The following is a 14,234-nucleotide window of genomic DNA, read 5'->3' as shown; positions in this document are numbered from 1 at the left end:
AAAAGGAAAGAAATTTTGACACAGTCTATAACCTTAAGGACTTTATGCTGAGTCAAATAAACTGGACACAAAAGGATAAATGCTGTATAATTACACATATACGAGGTCCCTAGAGCAGTCAAATTTATAGAAACACATAGTTGAATGGTGGTTACCAGAACTTTGGGGGTTGAGAGGAAGGAAATAGAAAGTTAGTGTTTAGTGGGTACCAACTTGCAGTCTGGGAAGATGGAAAAGTTCTGGAGATGGATGGTGGTGATAGTTGCAGAACAATGTGAATGCACTTAATTCCATTGAATTATACACTTAAAATGGTTAACTTTATGTTATGTATATTTTATCACAATGAAACAAAAATATTGTGATATTTATGTGATAAGATTTTAAATTTGGTATACAAAATAACTGTAATAAAGCATAATTTGTGCTGGTTTATAGACCTCTTATTAATATAAATGAAACCAATCATTGAAAATTTAATTTAAAACTAAATTAAAGTGGGAATTATTAAAAATGATGTTTTCATACTATATTTTAACTCAGAATATCTAAGTGTACATTTACTCACCAATCTTTGGGCCTTTTTCTCTGTGTATTGGTTCAACATGGTCTCCCCTGCATAAATCACATGCAAAGCATCTCATTTACAAATTCTTATTTTAAGGTTTTTAACATGAAACCAGATCTTAAAGACAGTTGTGAATAAAAGCAAATGCAGAATTCTTTTAGATTTTTATGACTCTTCTTCATTCCCAGTTCTCTTGTAATTGCATTGCCTCACCTATTCCATATCTCTGTATCTATATAACTATCTATGTAAATATATTAAAATAACTAATCTTTATAAAGTTTTCCCAACGCATTCAATGTACTTTGTTGTGGAAACAAAATAACAATTACAACCAACCTAAACAGGTTTAGGGACAAATATAATTCCCGGTGTGTAAACATAGAGCTCGATGAAACGGAGCAGAATGTGCAGTACTCCATAAAATGAGTAAAAAGATAAGCTGTAAAGGGGAGAAGATGTTTGTGGCACATAAACTGACAAAGGACTAAAATTTCAAATATACAAAGAACTTAACCAAATCAATAAGACAAAGAACCAATAGAAAAATGGTCTTAACACTGGACAGGTATAAAACTAAAGAGGAAACCCAAATGGCTAATAACAAAAAGAAGCTCAACTTTATCAGTAATCAAGGAAATGCAAACTAAAACCACAATAAAATACCATTACATAAGATAGGCAAAAACTAAAAATTCTGAAAATACTAATAAGCAGCAAGGATTTGGAGCAGCAGGACCACTGGTGGAAGTTTTAGACTTGCCTTACCTAGAGAGACTGAAGATACACATACTCTGTGGTCCAACAATTCCACTCTGAGGTACATGCCCAGAGAGACAAGCAAATGTACAGCAACATGCCTGTATGTAGAAGAATGCTCATGACAGCCTTGTTCACCTCTAGTTACTACCTCTAAAACAGATACATAAATTCTAATATGATCAAACCATGAAATACTATATAACAATGAACACAGAAAGACTTACAGCTACATGAAGCAATATGAGTAAATATTCAGAACCTAATATTTTAAAAAAGATTTTACTTATTTACTTTTAGAGAGAGGAGAAGGTAGGGAGAAAGAGAGGGAGAAAAACATTGATGTGCAAGAGAAACATCGATAAGCTGAGTCTTGCATGCCCCCAACTGGAGACCTGGCCCATAGCCCAGGCATGTACTTTGAGAATTGAACCATCACCGTTTTGATTCATAGACCACTGCTCAATCCACTGAGCCACACCAGCCAGGGCCAGAACATGATATTGAGCAATGGAAGCAAGACAAAGAATACAATGTGATCACATTTATTTCAGGTTGAAAAACACGTAAAACTAAACTCTGACATATTAGTTGGTGATGTATAGATAGACTATGTCTGGAGGTATTAAGGGTTGAATGAGTTCCCCTTACCCCAGTTTAGGTTGAAGTTCTACCCTTCACTGTGATGCTATTAAGGGGTGGGGCCTTTGAGAAGTGATTAGGTTCTGATGAGGTCATGAGGATACAGCTTTCATAATAGGTTTTCTAAGAAGAGACACCAGCAAGCTTGCTTCCTCTTCCTCTCTCTGCCATATGAGGACATAGTAAGAAGGCAGTCGCCTGCTAGCCAAGAAAGGGGCTTTCATTAGAACTCAATCAGGTTGGTACCCTAATCTCAGACTTCTCGTCCCCAGATCTGTGAGAAATAAATGTGTGTTTTTTAAGCCATCCAGTCCATGGTATTTTGTAATAGCAGCCTGTATAGACTAATACAGGGAAACTTGGGTGTGTTTACAACTGAGAGAGACCCAAGGGGAGTTTCTGGTTGCTGATAATAAGCCCTTAAGGAGGTTTACACAGAAGTTCACTTTCTTATTGTTCATTATGTAATATGTGTGTTTTATTCATGAAAATGTACATAAATTTTAATGCAATAATTCACACTAAAAATAAAAAAATGAAGCAGTATGTGGGTCTGCCAGCAGTGGCTCTATCTTTGTGCAACCTCACGGTCATTGCAGCATGTTTTATGAGAGACCGGGGAGCAGTGGGTAATCTGACAGCACAATCAAGCGAAGAGCTGGGCTGAAGGAGATGAGTGAGGCATATGAAAAGACATGATAAAAATGAAATGCTAATATATTCAGGTTGAGAATAGAGGCTTTGAGAAGTTATACTGACATTTTCTTTTTCATTTTATATTATTTATTACCTAAACCACAATATGATAATTGTAATGCATTTTCCTCTTCTTGATGACAGGTCCATTGAATTCCTTCTCTGACCCAGTCCTTGCCTTTGGGAGAAAATGAGCATTTTCTGGACATTTATAGGTATAATTTGGATAAAGGCAGAGAAAATTGCATTCAGAAATAACTTCTTCACAATATATAAATATACTAAAGGATGCAATCTCAGAAAATATCTACAAAACAAAAATGATCCCATAGAACCTGGCAAGTTCCCACAGGATACTTCTTGCAATAGAGTTTGAAAACCCTACTGTAAGATGGAGGAACCCAGCAGTGAGAGTGTGGGGGGAGAAAGAGATGTTGAGTAATTCTTTACTCTCATAGCACATTCTTAATAACTCTATAGTAGCTTTGTTATACCCAGGAGATGTTGACTTGTGAGTCTGATGACTGAGATACTGAGAAAAGAGAAACTGCTCTCTCCTCTGCTCCACTCCTCCAGTACACAAGGACAACTCTCTCTCATTTCATTTATGTTCAATGTGTGCTTGTTGAGTCAAATTCATGAAAGTATAAAATGGTGGTCAAAGAATTTCAAAAGAATGAAACTTTCTAAGGAGTTATTTCTGATTGGGAAATGGGAGACTTCATTAAAGGAAAGGACGCTGATCCAGACCTTAAAGAACAAACAGGGGTTGGAGATGAGATTGTATTTGAACTAGAAGGCTGCAAAGGCACAGGCAACAAGGACAAAGCATATTTGGAGACTGGAATAATGTTGTTTGGCTGAGTCTGTAGAAAATTAGAGAAAGATAATTAAATTGAAGTGGAATCGAAGAGGTTCATGTTAGAACCAGAGGCAGGGAATTTCATTTGCTTCAAAGGCAATGAGAAAGATGGATACTTTTAAAACAGGTGCAGCCGGGTCAAAGGTTGGTCTGATGGCAGTATATAGACTGGATTAGTTAAATGATTGGCTGGAGCTAAGGGAATGAGTTAAGGGGCCAGTATACAGTAGCGCTAGGCAGGAGGTGAGAAGTACCAGACAGACAGGGCTGGTAGAGCAAATGAAAAGTAAGGAATAATTGATGCTGAAAGAAAAACAAACAAACAAACAGGCATGAGCTAAAGAATGAATTGAGTGATACAGGTGGGAACAGAGATGGCCGAGGTTTTTGTGACCTAGTGATAAGAAGTATGAGGATGTCACTAATGGAAAAATAAGCTGGTGTGTAAGGACAGATAATAAGCTGTTTTTCACTTGGTGGGTTTGAGGTGCTGGTAGGACATCTGTGTGAAAACATCCTACAGCTGGAAATTTGGAACTGGAAGCTTGAAAAGAGGTTGGGGCTGGAACAACAGAGTTAGGGGACAAGGGCCTAGAAATGAGCTCTGTTTGTGATTACTCCAGAGGAAAGAGTGTGGAGCAAGAAAAGAAGATAGGATTTGATGAGAGTGCATATTTTAAAAGAAGAAAAAAGAAGGTGTCATAAGCCAGAAGCAAAGAATAATGTACATTTCTGTCATTTTGTAGGTAAATTATTTGGCTTTTAGCTCTGTCCAGTCAACCCTGAAATTCCAATGGTCAGAGCAATTTATGGTTCAATTCAAGATTGAGCCAGCCCTGGGTTCTGTGAACAAATCCATTATTTTTGTTTTAAGTGGTTTCAAAAGGTTAACTTGCCTGTTGAATAAGCCTCTGTTATACCATTTTTCTTTGTTGCAGGTTCTAGATAAAACCTGTAAGAGATAGCAGAAAAATCATTGTGAACAATGAATGCCTATAACTCTACATGAGAAAAAAAATACATAATCAATACAAAGCTCTTAGTATGTGTCAGTTACTCATTTTGTTAGCATTATCTCACTTAATTTTTAATCCACTTGACCAGACACTAACATCTTCCTATCTAACAAAAAGAAACTGATGCTCAGAGCAAATAGGCTCACAAACCTATTAGGTTGGGACCCAAGCAAGTTAACTCCAAAGACTGCTTTACATTTTAACTACTACATTATCCTGAGAGAAAAAGAAAGGAAGCAGGAATGAGAGTGTGAACATAAGAAAAAATGAAAGTGAGATAACTTTCAAGATTAGTTGAAATGTTAATTATCAAAGATCTTGAACTGACAGTAGGAGAGGTCTCCAAATCCATAAAGCCAGTAGAAAGTCTTTATATCCTGGATAGTAAAGGAGAGCTTAGTCTCCTAGATCCAATGATGCTTTGATCCAATCTCCCCACTAAAAGATATGCAGAATCCTTCTCTAAGAAGACATAAAAATTATGATATCTAAAACAAATCCTCAGGAGAGTGATGTCAACAACACAACAGAATACAAGTTGTCTACAGTCATCCACCCCCTTCCCCAACAGAACATTGGTTTTGCAATCACTCATGGATGAAAATACCTTCGTGGGAGTCCAGGAGTCCAATGGAGAAGTTTTAGTACACTATTGTAGAAAAAAATCCAAGATTGGATGCAATGAAAAGGATAAAAAGAAGTTTCACTTTACCCACAGATGGCACATCTAGGTGCTAAGAGAGACCCTGTTGGCCTACATTTTTCCCTCGGTGGAAAGTAACAATGTGTGAGTGAGCACTCAACTTCCCCAGCTGTGTGGAATGCTGCCCAAGAGGCTCACTTTTTTTCTAGCACTACCCAGAATACTGAGGTGATTTGCACAGCTGAGGGGTTGGGAGAGACTGGCATAGAGCAACTAGGGCTCAGAAACCATCAAAAGGATTCTACTAACTGATTTGCAATTTATCCTACTAAATGCTTCACAGACTTCATCAGGAAGCCAACACACAGCCACTGGGGACATCCTACTTGTGATCCATCTAATTGGTCCATGAAAACCTCCAATGTTCTGTGCACTTCAACCTTTCCCCACACATGGCCAGGTCCTGGCACATGCTTCTGTGGGTGGTGAATGTAAAACTTTGTGCATAGCAAAGAATTGGGAGAAAGCTTCCAAATGAGCGTTTTAGGACACTGCTCTAAGATAAAAAAACTCAGGGGGCTCTCAGCACCCAGCCTTAGCCTGTAGATTGACAGAAGACATACAATCTTAAGAATTCCCCTGCAAGAAAGAACAAAAGTATGAAGTGGGTGTACACATAAAAAAGATCTGAGAAAGCCTCAGAATTTCTAACTTGACAGACCGGTGAAGGCATTCCTCTCTCAGATCCGTAGGTAAAGATTAGAGGAAGTGACAGGTTCTTCAAATGCAAAGACAGCAATGCAAGACTTCAAGGAACATGAAAAATCAAAGAAACATGATATCACCAGAGGAACATAATAATTTTCCAGTAACCCACTCCAAAGAAATGGAGATATATGAACTGTCTGACAAAGAATTCAAAATAATTATTTAAGGAAGCTCAATGAGCTACAAGAGAACACAGACAACACAGTGAAATCAGGAAAACAATATATAAACAAAACAAGAGTTTCAAAAGAAAGATAGAAATCATAAGAAACAAGCATAAAAATTGGAACTTAAGAATATAGTGAATTAAATGAAACACACACGATAGAAGGCATCAATATCAAATTGGGTTAAACAGGGGAAAGAATCTGTGAACTCAGATATAAATCTTTAGAAATTAGTTATAGAAGAAGAATGAAAAAGAGTGAAGAAAGCCAATGTGAATTATGGAACACCATCAAGTGCAAGAATATATGTATTATAAGAGTCCCAGAAAAAGGAAAAGAGACAGAGAGGGAGGGAGAGAGAGAGAGAGAGAGACAGAGAGAGAGACAGAGACAGAGAGAGAGACTATTTCAAAAAAAATGCTGAAAACTTCCCAAATCTGAGGAGAGAGATGAACATCCAGGCTCATGAAGCTCATAGGTTCCAAACAGATTCAACCCCAAAAGGATTTCACTGAGACACAGTATAATAAAACTCAAAAATCAAAGAGAAAGAAAATTTTGAAAGCAACAAGGAAAGAAAACTCATTGCACACAAGGGCACCCTCATAAGGCTATCAGTGGATTTCCCATCTGAAACTTTGCAGGCCTGAAGTGAGTGGGTGATATGTCCATATTCAAAGTGCTGAAAGAAAAATCTGCCAACCAAGAACACTTTACATGACAAAACTATCCTTCAAAATTTAGGTTGAGATAAAGACTCACAGACAAAAGCTGAGAGATTTCATCATCTCAAGACCTGCTTTCCAAAAAATGCTAAAAGGAGTTTTTCAAGCAGAAGTGAAAGGACAATAAATTGTAACATGAAAACACATAAAACTATATAATGGTAAAAGTAAGTGCACAAATTCAGAATATTCTAGCACTGTGATAGTGGTGTGTAAATCACTTATTTCTAGTATAAAGGTTAAAAGAAAGTATTAAAGAAGTGCAAATACAATAATATGTTAATGAATATATAATATAAAAAACATAAATTGTGACATCAAACACATAAAATGGGAGGTGAGTAAAAAGGTAGAGTTTTTGTATGAAATAAAAATTAAGATTATTATAAGCTTAAAAAAGATTATTATAAGTGTAAGATCTTGTATGTAAGTCTTATAGTAATTACAAAGCAAAAGCCTATAGGAGATTACATAAAATATAAAGAGAAAATAATTTAGCATACCACTGTGGAAAATCATCAAATCACAAAGGAAGACAGCAAAGAGAAAAAGAAAAGAACAAAGGAACTACTTAACATCCAGAAAGCAAGAAGATGGTAATGGTAAATCCTTACCTACTAATAATGACTATAAATGTAAATGGATTAAATTCTCCAATAAAAAGCCAGAGAGTGGCTGAATGAATAAAAAACAAGGCCCAACTATATGCTGCCTGTAAGATACTTACTTCAGCTTTAAGGAAACATTGAGGCTGAAAGTGAGGGGTGGAATAGACATTCCATGTGAAAGAAAACCAAAATTGAGCAGGGTAGTTACACTTACATCAGAAAAAATACACTTTAAATTAAAAAAAAGAAAACTGTAACAAGAAACAAAGAAGGAATTATATAATGATAAAGAGGCCACTTCATCAAGAAAATATAGCAATTATAAATATATATACACTTAAGATTGGAGTGCCTAAGGACATTAAGTAAATATTAACAATTCTAAAGGAAGGAACAGACAGCAATGCAGTAGTAGTAGGGGACTTCAATAACCCACATTCAACAATGAATAGATTGTCCACACAGAAAATCAATAAGGAAACATTAGACTTGAACCATATTTTAGACTAAATGAATCTAATAGAACATTCAGTCAAACAGTAGGAGAATAAATATGTTTCTCAGATGTGCATAGAACATTCTCCAGGATAAATAATATGTTAGGTCACAAAACAAGTCTCAACAAATTTAAGAGACTGAAATCATATCAAGAACATTTTCAGACCACAATGGTATAAAACTAGAAATAAATAATAGAAGGAAAGCTGAAAAATTCACAAATAGGTGGGAATTAATTAATTAATTAATATGTTCAGTCCTGAGCAACCAATGGGTCAAAGATTGAACAAAGGGGATAAAAAAAATATATTAAAGCAAACAAAAAATGAAAAAACAATATATTAAAATTTAAGGGATGCAGATAAAACAATTCTGAGAAGCTATATAGAGATAAATATTTACACTAAGAATAAACAAAAATCTTGAATAAACAATGTTACTTTATTCCTCAAAGAACTAGAGAAAGAAGAAAAACTGAGCCCAGAATTAGCAGAAGGCAGGAAATAATAAAGATCAGAGCAGAAATACATGAAATAAATGTTAGAAAAACTGATAGAAAAGATCAATGAAATGACAAGCTGACTTTTCAAAAAGGTAAACAAAATTGACACAATTTAACTGGACTAATTAATAAAAAAGAGAGAAAGCTCAAATAAATAAAAATAGAAATGAAAGAGGAGATATTATAACTTATATAACAGAAATGTAAAGGATAATAAGAGACTTTTATAATTATATGCCAATCAACTGAATAATCTAGAAGTGGAAAAATTCTAGAAACAAACTTCCAAGACTGAATCATGAAGAACTGGAAAATTAGAAAAGACCAGTGAGTTAGGAGATTAAATCAGTAATCAAAAATCTCCCAAAAAGAAAGGCCCAAGACAAATGGTTTCACTGGTGAATTATACCAAACATTTAAAGAAGAACTTATAACAATTATTCTCAAAATGTTCCCAAAATTGGAGAAACCAGAACACTTCCAAACTCATTTTAAGAGAATAGCATTACCTTGATACCAAAGCCAGACAAGGAAATTACAAGAAAACAGAATTACAAGCCAGTATACATTATGAACATCGATGAAAAAATTCTTAACAAAATATTAGCACACTTAGTACAACAACACATTAAAATAAGCATACACTATGATCAAGTGGAATTTATCCTTGCAATGCAATAATGGTTTGACATACACAAATCAATAAATCTGATACATTAATAGGATAAAAGATAAAAACAATGATCATTTCAATAGATGCAGAAAAAGCATTTGACAAAATTCAACTTCATTTCATGGTAAAAACACTCAAAAAATTAGGTATAGAAGAAATGTACATCAACATAGTAAAGGCCACATATGAAAAGCCCATAATTCACATCATACTCAGTTGTGAAAAGCTGAAAACTTTTTTCAGGAATGAAACAAAAATTCCCACTTTTGCCACTTTTATTCAACAGAATACTGGAAGTCCTAGCCAGAACAATTAGGCAAGAAAAACAAAAACAAAAACAAAAGCCATACAAATCAGAAAAAATGAAGCAAAATTTTCTCTGTTTGCTGATGACACGATGCATGATGTTATATACAGAAAACACTAAAGACTCTACAAAAAAAAACAAACAAAAAAAGAACCTATTAGAACTAATCAATGTATTCAGTAAAGTTGCATGATATAAAATTAACACAAAAAGATCAGTGTGTTTCTCTATACATATAACAAAATATCTGAAAAGGAAATTAAGAAACAATTCCATTCTAAGTACTCTTAGAAATACATTTAACCAAGGAGGTGAAAGATCTGTACTAAAAACTGTAAGTCACTGATGAAGAAAGTTGAAGAAAACACAAATAAATGAAAAGATATTCCATCTTCACAAATTGGGGAATTAGTATTGCTGGAATGTTCATACTATCCAAAGCAATCTACATATTCAATGCAATCCTATAAAAATTCCAATGACATTTTCACAGAAATAGAAAAAAAAAATCCTAACATTCATAGGAAACCACAAAATATCCCTAATGGCCACAGCAAACTTGAGAAAAAAGAACAATTTTAAGCGCAAGTCCTTTATAACAGACCCCTGGTCTTGCTCTGTGTATGTGTGTTCTTGTACTGGGTTTTACCCTGGCCCCAAGGGAGCTCTTGGACTCCAGGTCTCGGCTTCTCTGGATCTACCTGTGCTTCCCAACATTTCCCAAATGCTGGGGATGGATTGTGGGTGCAATTCACTAAGCCTAAGGATGTATAGTAATGTGTCTCAGAAACATGCTCAAAGGCCTAGATTTTCTGTATTTGGAGATTTAAAGTCTCCCCTTCCTCTCCTCAACATATTGCAAATCAAAGGCCAGCTGTACTCTACCAAGAAAAAGTTCAATTATATTCATGCTGGGTGGGGTCCTGCTTCTAATCCTCACCCTAATACCTGGAATCTGGGCATAATTTACATGGCAAAAGGCAATTTGCCAATATAATTTAGGTTTCTGACTTTAAGATAGGGAGACTATGTAGGTGAGCCCAACCTAATCACCTGAGTCCTTAAAAAACAGAACCTTCTCTGGAAGGAGTCACGGCAGAAGGGGAAGTCAGCTTAATTCTAGGTGGGACAGGGATTCAATACGCCTTGTCTGGTTCTCAGATGTAGGGGCCATGGGCAAGGACTTGAGAGAGAACTCTAGGAGCTGTGGGTGACCCCCAGGTGGCAGCCAGAAAGGAAACAGGGACTTCACTTCCACAACCACAAGGAACTGAAATCAGCCAACGGCTTGAGTGAGCTTGGAAGCAGATTGTTTTTCCAGAGTCCTCAGTAAGAAGCACAGCCCTGCTGATAGCTTGATTTCACCCCCGTGAGATTCTAAAGAGAGCGCCTGGCCAAGCCATGTTGTACCTAGGCTTCTAAGCTACAGAACTGTGTGATAATAAGTGGTGATGTTGCGCAGCCGCGGGGAGGCCGCTGCGCCTGCGGGACTCAAGGCTGCAGCTGGCGCCGTGGCCACTCCCGGGAGCATGAAGGACCGAACCCAGGAGCTCCGCACGGCCAAGGACAGTGATGATGATGACGATGTCACTGTCACTGTGGACCGAGACCGCTTCATGGATGAGTTCTTCGAACAGGTGGAGGAGATCCGAGGCTTCATTGACAAGATCTCAGAGAACGTGGAGGAGGTGAAGCAGAAGCACAGCGCCATCCCAGCCTCCCCCAACCCTGATGAGAATCATCATGGACTCCAGCATCTCGAAGCAGGCCCTGAGCGAGATTGAGACTCGGCACAGTGAGATCATCAAGCTGGAGAACAGCATCCGTGAGCTGCATGACATGTTCATGGACATGGCCATGCTTGTGGAGAGCCAGGGCACTTTCCTGAAGTCCTGCCCCAAGACCCCTCCAGACCATGAGGGCCCTCTGGAGCTCGTGTGCTCCTGCTCTGGCAGGGGGAGATGATTGACAGGATCGAGTACAATGTGGAACACTCAGTGGACTACGTGGAAAGAGCTGTATCTGACACCAAGAAGGCAGTAAAGTATCGGAGAAAGGCGCGCCGGGTCAGTAGCCCCAGCTCTGCCTAACCACAATTCCTGTGTACCTATTGGTGATCACAGATCCCTCCCCACCCGCCTCTATCCCACCTCTCTCAAATCTCCAGTGCCTCATTATTACCACTGGTAGTGTTACAGAAACAGGGGAGTCCAAAAATCCCCAGAGCTTGCAGCTGGGGGATGGGGAGAAGTAAGCAGCTTTTCAAATGCTTCCACATGCCTGAGGCTGGTGGCTAGTGTCTTTCTTATGCAAATGGCTTTAATGCATCCAAAGTCTGAGGCAGAAGGGAGGAGTCTTGAACCAGGGGACAGTATGGAGAAAGCACACAGAGCCTACGTAAGGACCTGTGAATGGTCAGAACTGTTTGCAACGCCCACTGCGTCAGATGACGCAGTCAGGGATATATAAGCAGCTGCAGACATTTTAGCTGAGACTCTCTCTGGCTCTCGCTTGTGCTCTCACTCTGGGACTCTCTCGCTCTCTGACTCGGGCTCTCACTCGCGCTCGCGCTCTGGCTCGTGCGCTCTCGGGGTCTCGCTCTCGCTCTCGTGTGCTCCCTCCACGTGGCTTGGTGAAGGGGCCTTCTCCATGTGGCTTGGAGAAGGGGTCTCCAGGCTGCGTTAAGAGGCTCTCGCCATGCGGTTTTGAGAAGGAAAGGAGATCCGCGCAGTTTGTAGGAAGAAGAGAGTTTGCAAGGAGGCTGAGAATCCAGGTGGTTCTGCATTGAGAGCTGGAGGGCACCACAGTACAGAAAGGACCTCCCCAATCAGAATTGAATGATTGGCAGCTGCTGGTAAAGCTGAACTGTGTTTGGAAAGTAGGGAAACGGTTTCTCTGACTTTCCTAAAACTAGCCTGGTTTGGAAGGGGGGGAGGCAAGGATATGTGTTTGTGGGTGTTTTAAAGAGCATAAGACTTAACAACAGAAATCCGCAAATAACTAAATCTATATAACTGTTAAATAAATCTTTTTCTTTTCACTAAACTCTGGTATTGAGAGTTATAATTTTGGCGGCGGGCAATCGGGCCCCTAACTAAAGAGCCCATGGGTTTGTTTTCAATTGGAGCAGCCCAGGGGTTCTGTAACAGTAGGCCCATTGCAGGTCATCACTTTCCCCACATTCAGCCCTCAAACTCTCCAGCCTGCCTGTTTGGGGCTCTGCCAGGTGCCAGCTTTACCCATTCAGTCCTCTCAGAATACACTAATAGTCCAGGCCCTTCAAAGCTCTACCCAGCCACAGCTGCTCCCATACTGACTGAAGCCTTTCCTTCCTGCTTCTCTGGTGCAGAAGAAGATCATGATTATCATCTGTTGTGTGGTCCTGGGCATTGTCATTGCCTCCATCTTTGGAGGTATCTTTGGATAGAAACTACCCCACCTGCCACTCAACTCTGGATGGTCCACTCTAAGGAGGTTCCCTGGCTGCTGACGCCCTTCGGCTCGGAACCCTCTCCTTCCCACCCTGTACTGCTCCTTTCTGTCATGGGGCTGTCCATACCCACATTGCCCTGAGCCGTGGTGTGCATGATCTTTGTAACTATGTCTGTACAAAAGAGGCAGAGGGGGAGCCAGGCTGGGAAACAGCCAGTGGGGTGGGTATGAGTTAGCTAGAGACAGACTCAGGCCTTGGCCCAGGCTGCCTCACCCTTCCCAGGTAGGGCTGCCCAAGGTAGCCATGCTGCCCCTTGCTCTGCCTTTAGTAATTCCACTCTTGACCAGTGGTCTGCCCTCTCTGAGCAGCAAGACTCTCTGGACCCCAACCTTGCCTCCTACTGACCCACTCATCTGCTCTGTCTTCTCCAGCTGTCCCCCTAAGCCCAGCCCCCCGAGGGGTGGGGACCAGCTGGCCACATGGTGCTGCTTTTCAGGTTAGGGGAGTGATGGCCCTGAGAGACAGCCCAGCTCTAAGCCTCTAACAGCCATTCACTGCCAGGGAGGCTCAGGGTACGGTGGCCAGGTGGCTTCTGGCCATGTCAAGACCAAGCTCCCTCCTTTACCTAGGGGTGGAGTCTCACAGGTCTTTGGCTGCCTCAACCTCCCTTCCCACATTCCTAGAGCCCCAGGAGCAACCTCCCTGGACTCTGCCTGACCCCAAATGACATTCTGGAAGAGGCTGGCAGGTGCCTGGTCTCTAGAAACCCTTGGAGCTAGGGAGGCAAAGCAGGCCCCAGTCAGGCCAAGCTGACAGCCTGGGCCAGTCATTCTCCCCAGCAGGCCTTAGTCAGGTCCTCAAGCCATTGTGTGTTGCATGTTTGGGACAGTGGTCCCTGCTCTCTTGTGCTCTGGGAAGTCAGATGTCACTTAAGGCCTGCAATCACATCCTATCCTTGCTTGTACCCCATTGATGTGCCACATGAGCGTCAGGTGTCTTGGATGCAGTATTTAGCAGCTAGCCAGGGAGATACCTCCCTCCCCACCATCTCGGGCTTCTCAAGTCAGAAATGTGCCCCTACTTCAAGACCCTTCTCTTCCTCGTTGACAGGCAAGGAGTGTGCATGCAAGTGCATGCAGTAGGGAGTGGGGGGGCATGTCCAAGCCCCACCTCCCCTCAGCTTTGCTCCTGCCCAGTGACTGTGACCACTGTCCATGTTGCCTTCTTAATGACTCCCTGCCTTCCTTTACCCCTTCACCAAAGGTCTTGGTACAACCAGCTACCCATTTTGTGAAATTTTTATGTAGAATATAAATTTGTATCTGTAAAAAAAAAAAAAAAAAAAAGTGGCGATGTTTTAAGCTACT

General features: G+C 39.9%; 1 protein-coding gene across 1 annotated transcript; it reads left to right on the top strand.

Annotated features, from left to right (window-relative positions):
• The first annotated feature begins 10,950 nt into the window (after positions 1–10,950).
• On the top strand, positions 10,951–11,494 carry LOC150015451 (syntaxin-1A-like). The gene is made up of 2 exons (XM_090268296.1): positions 10,951–11,133; positions 11,171–11,494. The coding sequence occupies exons 1-2, from the start codon at positions 10,964–10,966 to the stop codon at positions 11,397–11,399; spliced, it is 399 nt and encodes a 132-aa protein (XP_090124422.1). The 5' UTR covers positions 10,951–10,963; the 3' UTR covers positions 11,400–11,494.
• The last annotated feature ends 2,740 nt before the right edge of the window (positions 11,495–14,234 follow it).

Source organism: Furipterus horrens, unplaced genomic scaffold (assembly GCF_987537825.1).
Source record: "Furipterus horrens unplaced genomic scaffold, mFurHor1.1.pri manual_scaffold_3, whole genome shotgun sequence".
Classification (NCBI taxonomy): domain Eukaryota; kingdom Metazoa; phylum Chordata; class Mammalia; order Chiroptera; family Furipteridae; genus Furipterus; species Furipterus horrens.
This window is presented reverse-complemented; position numbering and strand designations above follow the sequence as displayed.